Source organism: Microtus oregoni, unplaced genomic scaffold (assembly GCF_018167655.1).
Source record: "Microtus oregoni isolate MIOR12 unplaced genomic scaffold, Mior012 000049F_ref0000343, whole genome shotgun sequence".
In the NCBI taxonomy this organism is placed as follows: domain Eukaryota; kingdom Metazoa; phylum Chordata; class Mammalia; order Rodentia; family Cricetidae; genus Microtus; species Microtus oregoni.
In genome coordinates this window covers 2,585,407-2,602,782 of record NW_024543223.1, presented here as the reverse complement: position 1 = coordinate 2,602,782, position 17,376 = coordinate 2,585,407, and the positions used below count along the sequence as shown (strand labels likewise).

The window sequence follows — 17,376 nt, the reverse complement described above, 5'->3', positions numbered from 1 at the left end:
TGTGTCACTATGGGCTCATGGCAGAACTAAAGGAAAGCTCTCAGAACCGGATGAGACGCACCCTCATCCTGTGTTCTGCTAACACCTAGCTGAGCGGGGGCTGGAAAGATGGCTTAGTGGTTAAGAGCATTGCCTGTTCTTCCAAAGGTCCTGAGTTCAATTCCCAGCAACCACATGATAGCTCACAACCATCTGTAAAGAGGTCTGGTGCCCTCTTCTGGCCTGCAGACATGCACACGGACAGAATATTGTATGCATAATAAATAAATAAATATTAAAAAAAAAAACACCTAGCTGAGCGAGCTTTGTATCGGTATGCAGAGGAAATGCTTCAGCAGCCCAGGAGTCCAGTACCATAAAGCAGATCCTGATGCTCAGATTTTGAACTTAGGCAAAATATTTTGATAAGGAGCACATTTCAGGCAACAGTAAAACACTGACACATTTTCTTTCCAAGAGGATTTTTGTTTTTTGTTTTTTTTTTTTACTGGGGATGGGGTAAGCCTTGGAGGTTAATTGTGTTACTGATCTCACAGAGATCCCAAGTTTTCTTCTCAGATTCCATGTGAGGTGAGTTACAACCACCTGTGTTGCTCCAGCTCTAGGGGACCTGACGCCCTCTTCTGGCTTCTATGTACACCTGCACTCATAAACAGACACACACACACTTAAATAAATCTTCTTAAAAGTAAAATGAACCGGTTGTGGTAGTGCATGTCGGTAGGATTTGCTGAAGGAGGCAGAGGCAAGAGGATCATGAGTTCGAGGCCAGCCTGGGCTATGCATTAAAAAAAAAAGTATAATGAAATAAATAAATAAAAGATTTGAAGAAAGCTGGAGAGATGAGACAGCAGTTAAAAGCTCAGTATGTTCTTTCAAAGGACTGAGATTCAGGTCTTGACATCCATACAGCAGCTCTCAAACTTTAGCTCCCCTCCATGGGACCCGACACTTTGATCCTCCCTGGGCACTGGGCACCACATGGTGCACACATAGGCATACAGGCCAAATATCATACACATAAAGTAAGTTGTCTTTAAAACAAAATTATTAAAAAGATTTGAATAAATGAAAATTTATGTGTTCTGATGCATTGGTTGTATAAAAGATAAAGAAGTAATAACCATGAAAAAAGTTTGTTTTGTTTTTTTGAGACAGAATATCTCTATGTAGCCCTGGCTGTCCTGGAATTCCTTTGTAGACCATGCTGGCCTTGAACTCACAGAGACCCAACTGCCTCTGCCTCCTGAGTGCTGGGATTAAAAGCATTTGCCATCACATCCAGCTAAGAGGAAAAATTTTTAAAGGAATGAAATAAGAGTGCTAGTCTCAGAAATTTAAAATATTAAGTCTCTGGCTGGAAAGATGGCTCAGAGGTTAAGAGCACTGACTTCTCTTTCAGAGATCCTGAGTTCAATTTTCAGCAGCCTCATGGTAGTTTACAACCATCTATTATGGGGTCTGGTGCCCTCTTCTGTCATGCAGGCATATATGCAGGCATAACACAATGTATATAATAAATAAATAAATCTTCAAAAGAAAATTAAGTCTCAAAAATTAACTAGAACATAAATCATAAATTGCTAAAACAATAGAAAGTCTGAAAATGAATACCAATACATAGTGAGATTTAGTGTTTGGTGAAGATGCCTTCTCGGTTTGATGGTGGAAAGCTAAGCTCTTAAAGTAATTCTGTTGAGATGGTAGCCATTTTAAGGGTAATAAAGCTATTTCTGTATGTCTTTATCTCAAACATATTCTCTACTAATCAGATCTTAGTGTAAACAAAGCAATCTAAAAACATTTGAAGAAACTAGGAAATTTCAGGTTGGAACGGGCTAACTATAATAGAAATTTGTGAGTCATAAAAGACTGAAAAATATACTGCATAAAAATAAAGAAGCTTGGGGGCTGGATAGATGGCTCAGAGGTTAAGAGCATTGCCTGCTCTTCCAAAGGTCCTAAGTTCAATTCCCAGCAACCACATGGTGGCTCACAATCATCTATAATGGGGTCTGGGGCCCTCATTTGGCCTGCAGGCATACACACAGACAGAATATTGTATTACATAATAAACAAATAAATATTTAAAAAAATAATAAAGAAGCTCTAGAACCAAACCTAGTGGCACATACCTGTAACCTTAGCACTTAGGAGGTGGAGACGGCAGGATCAGGAAAGGCTAGTCTTTGCTACATAGGAAATTTGAATCAGCCTAGGCTACGTGAGCCCCTATCTCAACAAAATGAAAGAAAGTATTAAAGTAGGTTGTGGTGGCACAGGTTTGTAATCCCAGCACTTAGGAAGATGTGGCATGGTAGTGAATTGTAGCAAACTTGTACTGCAGAGTTGAGACATCCCAAAAAAGCAGTAGAAGCCAGCAGGGGGATTCGTTGAGTAAAGGGGCTCCCCTTGTTGACTTCTCTTGCTTTTTTGATCTGTATTCAATCCCTAGAGCCTGTCACCTTGATTTAGCATAGAAATAGTAAAGGAGACCCTGTATCACAAAGGAGGTTTAAGAGCTGGGTTTAGAGTTGCATGCCTTTAATCCCAGAACTCAGGAGGCAGGGCCATTTGGATCTCTTGTGAGTTTTAGGCTTGTCTGCTCTACATTGTGAGTTCCCTGTTTCACAAACAAAGCAAAAATAAAAATCACAGTATAAGAACCTGGCAGTGGTGATGCACACCTTTAATCCTAGCTCTCAGGAAGCAGAAGCAGGTGAATCTCTTGAGTTCAAGGCCAGCCTGGTCTACAGACAGGACAGCAAGGGCTACAGAGAGAAACCCCGTTTTGAAAAACCAAATAAATAAATAAAAGGTCTTTAAAAGAAAGAGAGAACCAACTCCCCAAATGGTCTCTATCCTTCCCACTAGCACCATGGCATATATGTGTGTACATACATTCTAAATAATACATTTTATACGTGCGTGTGTGTGTGTGTTTGCGTGTATGTGTGTTTGTGTGTAGCTGTGTCCCTCTTTGTTTGTTGGGGCTGGTGACATGGCTCAGCAATGTTCTTGCAGAGGACCCAAGTTCAGTCCCCAGCACCCATACGGTGGCTCACAGCCATCTGTTACTCCAGTTTCAGGGGTTTGATATTTTTTCTGACCTCCTCAGGCTCCTGCATGCATATTGTACATATACATCTAAACCGAAATGCACACAGAAAATGTAAACATTTGCATATTTTAAAGTTACTACTTTAGAGAAACCAAATGTCAGCCAAGTACAGTGACATGGTTATAGTTTGTACTACTAAGCTAAGACAGGTGGGTTGTATCAGTTCAGGAGTTGAAGGCCAGCTTGGGCAACATAGCGAGAGCCCAGCTCAAATATGGAAATAGTTCTCAGTGGTAGAACTGGTAGATTACTCAGACCAAATAGTTGATACTGGACACAGTACAAAAGGAATCCCACATTTTTCCTACGTATACTTAAAAACGGAGAGAACAGTACCAATGAGCATATCTATGGAGCAGAGCACTAGAGATAGATGCACCACTGGACTTAAGGAAGTCCTGTGCTACAAGGCTTACACGGGGAGAACTAATTATTGCTAAGCCATCACAGGAAAAACATGAAAGAAATGAAAAGCGAGTTGCATAATCAAATTCAACATAAAATAAATTGCACATAGTTGGGCATGGTAGCACATACCTTTAATCCCAGCAGCCTTTGTGGGATCACTGAGTTCAAGGCCAGCTTGCTGGGTTTACATAGTGAGTTCCAGGACTAAGAAGTGAGATCTCTCATAAAAGAGGAAAAAAACCCAGTAGATGTGAACCAAAAATAAACATATTTCTCCCTCCCCAGTGACCACAACAACATTAAAGAACATTACCCTCTCAACCCTGACAGTGAGCGAAAGGGGAGGAACTCTGAGGAGGTCAGCCATTTTTGTGGATCGGCAGCCTGGATCCATGCTACCAGGAAGGGCTGGCAACCCTAAGCTGAGGTTCTGGTTTACAGGGGTCCCAGGTTGGTTGTTTAGCGCCTTTACCTAGAGCACTGACAGAAGAGTGCACAACCCCTCCTCACTCAGCACCTGCCAAGTGATGAGGAGCTCCTCGGAGCCCCGAGCTGCAGCCTGGACCTGGGCAGCTGGGACCACACACTGGCAACCATGGAACCTGCATCTCAGTCACTAAGGGTGATGACAAGGTCTGTAAATCTGTCCTTTCCTGAAGGCCTATGTGGCGATAACTGCGTCTGCGCTCTTGTTCTACGCTTACATTTGGCAGAGCAGGATGGCATTGTATAACCATTCTTTAACATTTATTTATGTGTTTGAATGCTTTTCCTGCATATATCTGTGTATATATGCATGCCTGGTATCCAAAGAGGTCTTAAGGGAGTGTTGGGTGCCCTAGAACTGGATTTATGTATGGTTGTACATTATCATGTAGGTTCTGGGAATCAGACCTGAGTCTCTGCAAGAGCAGGGATTGCTCGGAAATGCTGGTGGTCATGAAAATGAGGTCAAGTGGCTTGGGCGGTACTGGCGATGCTTGCCCACCCACAGCTAAGAACATTTGGATCTGGAAATTAATGAAGAGATGTGTATTAAGTGTGACAGTGTCCTCAGCCCCATCCACAGGATATCCACGTGAGGAGGTTTTGCCTCTGCCAGCTTTGAGAACACAGTAAAGCTCTATCAGGAGGACTTCACTGGCTAGCACCTGGTATCCAACATTAATAACTGTGCGGTGTGTTTAGTGCCAGTATCTCCTAGGAAACAAACAAGGGTAGCATGCATTGCTTCTGGCTTCAGCTGGAAAAATATCAGGGTAGCATGTTGTGGGGGGTCTGCCCAGCACCATTTGGTGTCATCTAACCAGGGCCCTAGCAATAGCTTGTGGGGATCCATCATCTGAGTGTCGGAGGTGGATTCCAGTTCAGATCTGCACCATCTCTGATAGTCTACCTGTATCAACCCATTTCCCAAGATGTCAGCTGTGTAGCCTAGAACCCACGAGAGCTAGCGTTCTGTGTTGATGATGGGGATGTAGCCTCAGGAAATACCAGTGGCCAGAATTCTGCCCGGGACTTCCAAAAAAATCGGTAAGTTTTAGTTTGACAAAAAATGCCTCAAGACTTTGCCAACTCCTGAGAGGACCTGAAAAAGCACCCTTGACTTTCATTTAACATAATTCATTTCTGTTGAGACTTAAGAAAAGGTGTGGAACCACACAGCCATTTTCTGTTTTCTGCCCTTGACACAGGACCTGGGTAAAACCATAGAATACAGTACATAGTAATACCACAGGTTCTTCTGCAACAGGGGATGGTGTTGTGTTTTGGGGGTGAATGTAGTGTTCATTCATTCATTCATTTTTGAAACGGTTTCTCTGTGTGGTAGTTCAAACTGTCTTGGAACTCTTTGTAGACCAGGTTGGCCTCGAACTTTCAAAAATCCACCTGCCTCTGCCTCTTGATTACTAGGATTAAAGGCGTAAGCCACCATGCCCCGCTGAATGTAGTATTTATAATTGTGATCTATGTATGGGAGAAGGTCTGTATGTGTGCCACATCTTAGTTCATAAGCACATTCAGTTTTGTTTTGTTTTTATAGTTATATTGTAAATTGTCTATAAGTCTTGCTTCCCCAAATTGTAGCTAATTCTTGCATTTAAGATATTTCAAAGTTGAATAAATTTTCTCCCCATAATGTCCATTTATTTAGAATAAAGGGATGTCTCTTCCTTCTCTTAGGGATACAAAATATATGTAGGCTGGATGTTTTGGTGCATGCTTATAATCCTACCATTTCAGTCGTAGAGATCAGAAGGGATCAGGGATTTGAAACCAGTCTAGGCAATGTACCAAATTCAAGGCCAGGCTGGGCTGTATGAATCACTGTCTCAAAAAATTAATTGGGGGCTGAAAAAATGTCTTAGTGGTTAGAGCAGTGGCTGCTCTCCCAGAGAGCCCAGGTTGCATTCTCCGCACCCACATGGTTGCTTACAGCCCTCTGTGGTTCCAGTTCCAGAGTACCTGGTACCTTCTGGGCTCCATGGGCATACATATCAGGTACATCCACATACATTTGGACATACACATAAAATTAAAAATGCAGAAGTAAATATTAAAAACCAAATGAGAAAAGAAAGACTTCCTGAGTGCAGTGCCCCAGTGGGTGAAGTGCTTTCGTGCATGCCTGACAACTTGGTGTTGACTCCTGGAACCCTTGGTAAGACGGAAGGGGAAAACTGACACACAAAGTTGTTCTCTGACATCCAGGTGCATGAAATGAGCCACCCATGCTCTTACATACACGTTACACACACACACACACACACACACACACACACACACACAACTACAGCTTAATTAAAAGACACAAACCTTGCGCTGAAGAGATGGCTCAGTGGTTAAGAGGTCCTGAGTTCAAATCCCAGGCATGATCCTCTAAAGGGAGAATTGTCAATGGCCATGGGCCATACTTTTTTAGGAAGGATATAAGCCTATTCTTCAGCAAGGGGCAACAGACAATAGCTGTGTCTCTCAAGATGAGTACAGTTTAGCCATGTACTACATATCTATGGTATTACGTTGTCACAGTATAGAAATCATGACCTGAACGGTAGTGGCACGCACCTTTAATCCTAGCAATCAGGAGGCAGAGGCAGGTGGATCTCAGTGAGTTCAAGGTCAACCTGTTCTACAAAGTGGGTTTCAGGACAGTCCAGATGTACTAAGCGGAGAAACCCTGTCTTGAAAAACCAAACCAAAACAAAAATAAATCATGACCTTAAAGGTTGGGCAGACAGCTGAGGTGGTTCGCAACATTCCTAATGCTGCCACCCACAACCATAGAATCATCTCATTGCTACTTCATAGCTGTCATTTTGCAAATGTCATAACCTGTGAAGGAATGGTTCGATACACGCCCCCAAAGGGGTTGAGAGGCACTGATGTAATCACATCTCCCCAGATTGTTTGCAGATTTGCAAGTCTATGACCCTTGCAGGGGCATCGTGATGCCAAACCAACCACTTTATGCCAACAAGAAGAAATCTTGTCAATGTCACTTAGACAAGTCTGTTTTAGCAACAATTATAAACAAACAAACAAAAAAAACATTTTTAAGTTCAAAGCAGCTGGGCAGGCTGACATGTACCTGTAATTTATGCTCTTGAGAGGACTGAGGTAGGGGTTTGTGAATTTAAGGATAGCCTGGTATTACATTATCACAATATAGAAATTATGATCTCTACGGTGATGGTGTGTGCCTTTAATCCCAGAAATCCGGAGGCAGAGGGAGGTGGATCTCTGTTAGTTCAAGGCCAGCCTGGTCTACAGCGCAAGTGCCAGGACAGGCTTCAAAGCTACAGAGAAACCCTGTCTGGGGGTGAGGGGAGAAGGAGAGTTTAAAGGGTGTTAACTTTTGTTAACAACTTACAGTAAAGCAAACAAAAGAAAGGGAAACTCAGTTCCACCTCCAAAATCACAGAATCGCAGGCAGCAGTCACATCTGAAAAGACCTCAGATAGGAACCAACCGGAATTCAGTAATCAATTGAGGCAACAAAAGTGGACCAAAGCATGAACAGTGCAGTGGGAGGAACTAGGCAGATTTCAGATGGCACTAGCTACGTAAAATGGTTTCTTCATATGCTGGATGGAGTTGAGCCCAGACTGTCATGCATGCTAGGCATGTTCTATCTCAGCAACATGCTTTTCTGACTTCTATGTTCAGTGTTCTCTTCATGCTGCAGGAGGGTTTGTTTGTTGCAGTTTTGACAAAGTTAGGGCCGTGTGCGACTCCACCCTGCTCCTCTCGGTTTTGGGCTCTGTTTTATTCTGAAAGGCTTTGTTCAATGTTTTCTGCTGTTCACTCATTGTGTTTTATTCTGTTTAATCTATTATTCATATTTGGGGGTTTTTTTTGTTTTGTCTGAGACAGGATTTCTCTGTATAACCCTGGCTATCCTAGAACTTTCTTTGTAAATCAGGCTGGCCTTGAACTCACAGAGATCTATCCGCCTTTGCCTTCACAGAGCTGGGATTAAAGGCGTGCAACACTTGGACTGTCTGGGGTTTTGTTTCTTATTACTATCTATAGTTTTAGAAAATCCAAACTCAGGGACAGTCTGGCATGTACTAGACCCTGGGGTTGATTTCTAGTGTGTTATAGCTCATAGCAGAAAGGTATCCTTGCGGTCAGGAGCCAAGGAATACTACAGAGTCACACTGCACAACAAACCTCACATAAGAGATTTATTAGGAAAGACGCGAGGGTGGTCTTCTCAGGAAAGAAGCACCAAAGAACTGAGCGGGAGGCAAGCTTTATGTAGGGTTTGGAGCGGGGTGGCCTGGGATTGGTGGACTTTTGTGATCTGATCTTGGGGCAAGCTCAGGGAATAGTGGTATTTTCTGGCCTGATCTTGTGCTTTTATTATTTTTCTTTCCTGTAGGGCAGAACTGGACTGCCCGTGTCTCAAAGGGCCAGAAATAGCCTTTATGGCTCTTACAGCAGTATTGGAGTGGGCCTGTCCACTCACACATAGAGGGACTTATGTTCCCTCCCCTCACCCCCCTCTTTTTTTTTTTTTTTACTATTGATAAAAATAATCATGGGTTGGGGAAAGGGGGAGACACTATCATTAGATTACTTCCTTTTGTGTGGAAGCGTCAGAGTCCTTGAGGTAAGCTTGATTTTCACACACAGGGTATAATTGGGAGTTATAGGCCTCTGACTCCATAGCTGGGGGCCAGTAATCCTGTAATAGCAACTGATTAAAAGTCTGCTTAGAAAAATTTTGGGCCTGTTGAAGAAATCTAGAGAAGAAGTTTTCTTGGGTTTTGGTTTTTTTTTTTTTTTTTGGTTGTTGGTTTTTTTTTTAGATCCACTGGCCAGAGGCATCAAGCTGTTTCTTGCAGTTTTGTTTCATTTTGTTTTGTTTTTTGAGGCCATCTAGAGTTGTCCAATCTTGATGTTTCCTATACCTGACCAGCTGACACAGTAGCAGCATCCCCCTGAGGAAGAGATGAAGACCACCTCTCTCTGCTCTTAGTAAATCTCAGCCTTGACAGTTTTGTAGCACTGTGGAGGCCAGTGAATCTGTTTGGCCCTGGAGGGTAAGGATGGTCTGAGCCACCTGTTGGAGATGATGAACTGAGAGTCAGTAGCTAAGGCAGTAGTCAGTCCTGTTGCTCCAGCAGTTATACCCAGGACTGCAAGAAAGGGTGGGTCCTGAATCCTTCATTTGTCATGCCATACTCCCACAAACATGGTGATGGCAACCGATGAGCCTTCCTCACCAGGTACCACCCCTAGTTTTGGAAAAAGGAACTTCAGGGTACCAAATCCCAGCCTACTCAATGTGTAGGCGGTGGTAAACTTGAGTGTTGCAGAGAATCAAGGTGTGAATGTTTGGACGTAGTGGTTGGGTGTTAGGGTAGTATTGCAGTCTGGAATCCAGTGTGCCATAAAGTGTGTTCCTTGAGGAGCAGTACCAAAGAGAAGGATGCAGGAGAGGTAAGGAGTGATACTGATATTTAATAGGCCAATGGGCAAGGGCACAATTGGTGGTCATGAATTTGACCTGGGAGGGACTAACAACCTACATCCTTCAAAGTAGCCAGGCAGTGTTATTCAGTGAGTATTATGTAGAGGTCAGGATCTGAAACAAGAGATGGGTACAATAGGGAGGTGAGAACTGTGTCAAATGACACTCAGTGAACTGAGTTAAATGATCCTCGGTACAATAGTCTTAAAGGGGGCTGAAGAGGTGGCTAAGTGGCTGTTTTCCCAGAGGTTGTGAGTTTGATTCCCAGCAAGCGCATAGTGGCTCACAACCATCTTTAATGAGATCTGGTGCCCTCTTCTGACTTAGAGGCATACATGCAGACAGAACTCTATATCCCTAATAAATCTTTTTTTAAAAAAGATAGTCTTAAAAGATTTCTTGAGAATAGACACAGTGAAATTGTAAGGATCTGACACTTCACACCAATGTACATAAAATAAAAAAGTTAAATAAAACCATTTTAAAAAAGGTGGGAGAATTTGTGGTATAGGGCCTTAATCCTTTTCTATTTTGAGAGTGTTTGCTTAATGAGTAGGAGACATGTACCCTGACCAAGCCATTCACCCCCACAACCTCCTGGCTGATTTAGACTGGGTATAGGGAGGTAAAAGGGGTCCCATAGCGGAGTAAGAGCGATTAACAGTTAAGTAGGAGCTGCCAGTAGGCTGAAAGTAAGCACCAGGAAGGGTTGATTTGGGCAGCCTGTCACTGAGAAGGGAGAAAAGGAAACCAGGGGTGCTGAGGAGAAGACATCAGGAAGGGCATCAATAGCCTGATGGGGCCTAAAGAAGCCGCAGCATTGCAGCTCTAAGGATAGGGAAACAAGGTTAGATGAAGTGGGCTAACGATAACTTTAAAAACATGGCTAGGGGTACCTCTGCCTCCAAAAGGACCAGAGGGGCACCAAATGCTCCGCAGTCACTTCCATGGTCTCAGGGAAGCTTTTACACCTGTCAGATTGTACACCAGTTGTCACTAGTGGACGGGGCGCTGAGTGCTGAGTAAGCCGGGAAGTGAGTCTGCTAAGGGTGGACCTGAGATGACAGGTGGGTTCCCAGTGCAGCCCAGGCACCAGGAGCACCTATCCGAGTAAGTATTAGTTACAGCTCTGAGGGGAAAGTATCCTGGCAGTTAGGAGTCCAGAAGTGCCACAATCAGACCTCACACACGAGATCCACTGGGAAAGACACAGGATGGAAGCTGCCTCTTCTCAGGAGAGAACTGAGTGGGGGGGGGGAGGGGCAGGCTTTGTGTAGTGTTTGGGGGGTTGGGACAGAGCTTTCCAGGGTGGCTTGGGATTGGCAGTATTCTGTGGCCTGATTTTGGGCTTCTTTTCTCTGCAGAACAGAGCTTGGATGCCGACCCTTACGGTCCTTAGAGTAGTCTGGGGTTGGGGCCTGGCTAATTGCAGTCCTTGAGATTTACCGCTAGCACAGAATGTAAGAATAAATGGAAGAGGAAAAGAGACCTAGCTCACGTAATATTTGGAAAAGTAAAATCCTAACCAGCATCAACTATCTGGGGTCGGTTTTCAGATGCACTGCAATCTGTCAAAGAACTAACAGCTTTTCCCTAGAAATTAACAGCTAGGTTGTAAAATTCCTTATGGGAAAAAAATCACCAAGAATGATTAAAACATCTGGTCAGTGGTAACAAATGCCTTTAATCACAGTACTTGGGAGGCAGAGGTAGGCAGGTCTCTTGAGTTCCAGAACAGCCAGAGTTGTTACACAGAGAAACCCTGTCTTGAAATACCTAATAAAATAAAATAAAAAAATAGTTAGAACAGTCTTGTAGAAGAACTGATTTATTTTAAACTTATTACGTATGCAGTTTACTTGGGTTAGGAAAATGCCTTGGTGGAGAAGATTGCACGCTGTTCAAGCATGAGGCCTTGAGTTTAATAACAAACACTCACCTAAGTAAAACTTGAACGTGACTACACAGTTGGGGGTGGAGTCCCTGGATAACTGTACAGCCTACCCCAAATGGTAAGCTTCCTGTTCAGGGAAAGAGCTTGTCTTTAATTTTTTTTCTCTTAATTATGTGTGTACATGTGTAAGTGTTTAGCCTTCATGTTTGTATGTGCACCATATGCATGCAGAGTCTGCACAGAACAGAAGAGAGCATTAGATCCCTAGGAAGTGAAGTTAGAGACAATTGTGAGCCACCATGTGGGTGCTGGAATTGGAACTCGGGTCCTGGAAGAGCAACAAGTGCTCTTTTTTTTTTTTTAACATTTTATTTTTTATTTATTTATTTAACTTTATTATGTTCGTTGGTGTGAAGGTGTCAGATCTCGTGGAACTACATTTTCAGACAGTTGTGAGCTGCCATGTGGGTGCTGGGAATCGAACCCGGGTCCTCTGGAAGAGCAGTCAGTGCTCTTAACCACTGAGCCATCTCTCCAGCCCCGCAACAAGTGCTCTTAATGACTGGTTATTTCTTTCTCCCTGAGAGACCTTGTCTGAAAGGAATAAGGTGAACAGAAATAGAGGAAGAGACTCAATTGTCCTCCTCTAGTTTCTGCATGCACAACTATGAATATATAGCCATGCAGTCTATGTACAAATAACACACACACCAAAAATAAACAGTTAAATTTAAAATAGTTGAAATGGCCAAGCATGGTACTGGCACATGCCTATAGTCCCAGCAGAGTTTAAAGGCAGCTTGGACTATAAGGTGAGATTTTCTTTGAAAAAACAAATGCAATTTGATGGTAGATGCCATGCTCTTCAGATTTTACTATAAAAATGCACAAAATTGCCAGGCGGTGGTGGCGCACACCTTTAATCTCAGCACTCGGGAGGCAGAGGCAGGCGGATCTCTGTGGGATGGAGGCCAGCCTGGTCTACAAGAGCTAGTTCCAGGACAGGCTTCAAAGCATCACAGAAACTCTGTCTCAAAAAACTAAAACAAAACACAAAGTTAGATGAAGCTACAATAATCAAGAGAGTATGGTAGTATCCTAAGGGTAACTTTCTGAGGTGATGAGACAGAAGCCAGAAGTTTACTTCTAAAATGGATGGATTTCAACAAAAGTATCATGGCCATTCAGTGGGGAAGCGAATCTTTCTAACAAGTGGTGCTGGTTGCTATGTGTAAATTTTGATTTCCACATGTAAAAGTTAAATGAGAATAAACCAAAGATCTAATTGTAGGTACAACAACAATAAAAAGCAAGCAAATACAGTTACCAATCTGCATGAATCTGGAGTAGGCTACGGCCTTTGCATACATTGAATTTCAGGAAAGTTAGCCTTTCTTTCTCTCCCATCAAATGCTACAAACAAGAAAGTGAATATCAAGTGGCTGGCATTGGTGACACATGCCAGTAATCCAGTGTTTGCAAGGCTTTCAGGAGGGCTTTGTGTGAGGCTAGCCTTAGCTTTATAGCCAGAACTCGTTGATTGCTTGGTTGGTAGGAAAGTGGATGATAAGAATTGGGTGGCTAGAAGGAAAGCAGATGCTAAGAATTAGGTGGCTGAATGGATGTATGGATGGATGATTTGTGGGTGGGTAGGTAGGTAGATTGGTGGATGGTTGATAGAAAATTAGAAGACTAAAATTTTGGAGAAAAAAAAGATGCAAAATGTACATACATTTAGTTTAAGGAATCTAAGTAAGGACTATTATCCAAAATACGCAGCTCCTCCCTCTCCCTGCCCAGTGGTGCTGGAACCAAACCCAAGCCCTTACTGCATGAGCAGGCAATGTCCATTCCTCTTTGTTTTTATCCTCAGACCATAAAGAACTCAAAACTCAGTAAGAAAATGAACATCCCAATTAGAAAATGGGCAAAAGCCAGGCGGTGGTGGCATACGCCTTTAATCCCAGCACTCGGGAGGCAGAGGCAGGCCTCTGTGAGTTCGAGGCCAGCCTGGTATACAAGAGCTAGTTCCAGGACCGAAACCAAAAAAGCTACGGAGAAACCCTGTCTCGAAAATTTAAAAAAAAAAAGAAAAGAAAAGAAAAAGAAATAAAAAAATGGGCAAAATTCCTGAACTGACATGGTGTCAAAGAAGAAACCAATAGGAATACACTCTTGAAAGGCCCCTGGTGTGGTGTGTCACTGGGGAGTTGTACCTTACAGTAAGGACAAATGCAGAACCAATGCTAGCCGGGCACCAGAGCAGCAGGAATTTGACCGCGTTGCTGGGTAGCGTGCAGTGTCTTCAGAATTAAACAGACTAACCACACATTACAGCAGTCATAATCCAGAGATTTTTGTTCACAAGTTGGGAAGGTATATACCACAAAACTTCACAGACATTTACATTGGTTCTATTTGTAACCGTCTAAACCTAGATGTAAGAAGCATGTACTTTATTTAGTAGGGACTGGATAAGCTAGTACATCCAGACAATCATTGCTAAAAAGACATCACTGATCAGGGTGGTGGTGGTGGTGGTGGTGGCGGCACACACCTTTAATCCCAATAGTGGCAGAGACAGGTGGATCTCTGAGTTCCAGGACAGCCAGGACTGTTACACAGAGAAACCCTGTCTCAAAAATAAAACAAAAAGATATGACTCTGTAGTGCTTATACTTGTAATTCCAGCAATAGGTTGATGTAATCAAAAGCTTGAAGCTAGGCAGGTGATGGTAGTGCCTTTAATACCAACACTATCTCCACAAATAAATAAGTAAATAAGAGCACACTCACACTTGTGTGTACAGCCCTGGGAGGCACCCTCATCACCGTACAGATAGAAAGGAAATCCGCTGGTGGAGTGGCATGCTCCTGTAGTTCATCCCCTTCAGAGGTGAAGGTTCAAAGGAGCTTAAGGTCATCCTGGGCAACAGAACACACCCTTGTTTCCAAGGAAAATATAACTGAAAAACTATTCTACACGTATTTATTTTGTGTATGGGCACACATGTGCTATGGCATGCATCTGAAATTAGAAGACCATCTCTGAGCCATTTCACCTGTTAAAAATAAAATGTATTTAAAGGCTTAGGGCCAGATTTGGTGGCTCAGACCTTTAATCCCAGCACTCAAGAGGCAGGCAGATAGTTTGTGAGTTTGAGGCCAGGATGGTTTACAGAGTGAGTTCCAGGACAGTCAGCTAAACAGAGAAACCTCAAAAAAAAAAAAAAAAAAAAAGGAAGGAAGAAAGAAAGAAAGAAAAAAAAAGATCTCTTAAGGGCTGGAGAATTGACCAGTTGTTAAAAGCACTGGCAAATGACTTGGCTTCCATTCTCAGCACCCGCGTGGTGGCTCACAACGATAGCTCCACTTCCAGGGGATTCGTCTTGACTGCTCAGGTCCCAGACAGGCACATAGTGTGTAGATGTACATGCAGGCAAACCCCCACATACATAAAATTATTTTATTTTATTTTTTTGTTTTTTGAGACAGGGTTCCTCTGTAGCTTTGGAGCCTGTCCTGGAACTAGCTCTTGTAGACCAGGCTGGCCTCGAACTCACAGAGATCCGCCTGCCTCTGCCTCCTGAGTGCTGGGATTAAAGGCGTGCGCCACCACCTGGCCATAAAATAATTTTTTAAATAATAGAATAAAAATAAACCCAGCAAAAGTTTATTGTGTTCATTAAATTCTTGCCAGCCAGTAAAGCTTATAATTTCTAAGCCATAAATAAGAATATTAAAAAACTGGGTGGCCAAGTCAGTGTCAGAGGTCAGCACTGCTGCTGGAAGAGAAAGCAGCTGGATGCAGGCTCTTGTCTGTAACCCCAGCACTTCAGAGGAGGAAGTGCCTCAACCCAAAATGAGCCAGAAAAAGCTGTCAGTCAGTGTGCACAGCCGGCTGAAACTGTAGCCGCCCACTTGCCCTACGTGCTGTGGCCTGCCTTCCGGCTGCAGCTCTGGCCACAGGAATGGAGTGAACAGGGTTTGACTTTTCAGCTTAAAGCAGTGTGTAAGTGAAAGCAGGCGTGAAAAATTCTTTTTTCTCTTTGCAGGTTAAAGAAGAAAGAGTTCAGTTTAGAAGAAATATATACAAACAAGAATTACAAGTCTCCTCCTGCGAACAGGTAACTCCTGTGGCTGGGCTAAGGGGGAGGTGCTAGAATGATTGACACCTCATCTTTCGCATTCAGGCAGTCCTATTTAGCTATGCCCGGTATTGGTTGGGGTTTTGTTGTTGGGGTTTCTTTGTGAGGTTCTCTTGTTGTGCAGGCTTGGCTAGTGAAAAATTCACAGATCTACCTGCCTCTGCCTTGGGAGAATTCTGGGACCAAAGGTGCCCCCAATTCTGGCCCAGTATTGGACTTTAGAAATAGCTAGAATGGAGACCAGCCTGGTCTACAAGAGCTAGTTCCAGGACAGGCTCCAAAACCACAGAGAAACCCTGTCTCGAAAAACCAAAAAAAAAAAAAAAAAAAAAAAAAAAAGAAATAGCTAGAATGGGGGTTTGGGTTGACATGATAGACAAGACATGATAGACAAGAAGTCTTTGTGGGCTATGGGCTCATAGATATGTTCACCTTGCAGCTGTGTTTGCTGAATACACTGGCTAGCTTTGTCTGCGCTACTAATTTCTCTTTCAACCACGATTTCAAGCCCAAATACAGACAAATGTCACTTGGCCACCTTGGGATCAAAATTCAGTTTGAAGCAGTGACAGTTATTGACTGTTTTATCTGGGATAAAGGAAGAGATTCCTGGCATTTTATCCCAGTATTTGCACATGGGCTCTGCCTACAAGACATTCATTTTCAGGAGACTATTCATTGCAGGATTGCTGAGTGATGGGAAAGAACTGGAAACAACCAAAGTGTCCGTTACTAGGGTTTCCACTCAACTTTGGTCCATTTTTATTATGAAATATAATGCATGCTGTTGAAAATGAATCAGACAGTATTGTATTCAATGAAAACAAGCTTCGGGGTCTTTGATGGGTAGGAGGAGCCCCACGTGCGACAGTGTGCTGTTTGCTGCTGTGGAGATACATACCACCAGTTAGCAATTCTAGGCCCACTCAAAGCCTGTCCCCAAACCACGTGACCCTCCTTCAGCCTCCTCTCAGTTGGGATTAGAGACTTGCATCCCCACACCTGACTTTCCTTTTTGTTGATGTTGTTGTTGTTGGTTGGTTTTGAAACAGGGTTTCTCTGTGTAGCCCTGAATGCCCTAGAGCTGGCTCTGTAGACCAGGGTGGCTTCAAACTCAGATTTACCTGCCTCTGCTCCTCCTGAGTGCTGGGATCAAAGGAGTGCAACTCCATGGCCCAACCTAACTTTTAGTTTATTTTTTTTATTTTTTTATTTTTTTGTTTTTGTTTTTCGAGACAGGGTTTCTCTGTGGTTTTGGAGCCTGTCCTGGAACTAGCTCTTGTAGACCAGGCTGGTCTCGAACTCACAGAGATCCACCTGCCTCTGCCTCCCAAGTGCTGGGATTAAAGGCGCGCGCCACCACCGCCCGGCTGGTTTATTTATTTATTTATTTTTTAATGACCATGCTGAAAGCTGGGTGGTGCTAGCTGCACACCTTCAATCCCAGCACTAAGGAGGCAGAGGCAGGTGGATCTCTGAGTTTAAGGCTAACTTGGTCTATAGAGCCAGTTCTAGGACATCCAGGGCTACACAGAGAAACCTTGTCTTTAAAAAACTAAAACAAAAAACAAAAACCATGTTGGGGTTGTATCCCAGACCCTCGTGTGTCCTAGACAAAGACTCTATGTCCCCAACCACCAGTTTTTATTTGTTTTATTTTATTTATTTATTTTTGGGTTTTTTCTTTTTTTTTTTTTTTTTTTTGGTTTTTCGAGACAGGGTTTCTCTGTGGTTTTGGAGCCTGTCCTGGAACTAGCTCTTGTAGACCAGGCTGGTCTCGAACTCACAGAGATCCGCCTGCCTCTGCCTCCCGAGTGCTGGG

General features: G+C 43.3%; 1 protein-coding gene across 2 annotated transcripts in view; it reads left to right on the top strand.

Moving 5' to 3' along the window:
* LOC121436436 (protein PRR14L-like) overlaps window positions 1–17,376 on the top strand; it is a 73,393-nt gene that overhangs the window by 49,344 nt on the left and 6,673 nt on the right. For both annotated transcript variants that reach the window (XM_041636322.1, XM_041636321.1), the window contains exon 8: window positions 15,462–15,533. In XM_041636322.1, coding sequence (XP_041492256.1) covers window positions 15,462–15,533 — 72 coding nt within the window. The remainder of the gene's footprint in view (window positions 1–15,461; window positions 15,534–17,376) is intronic.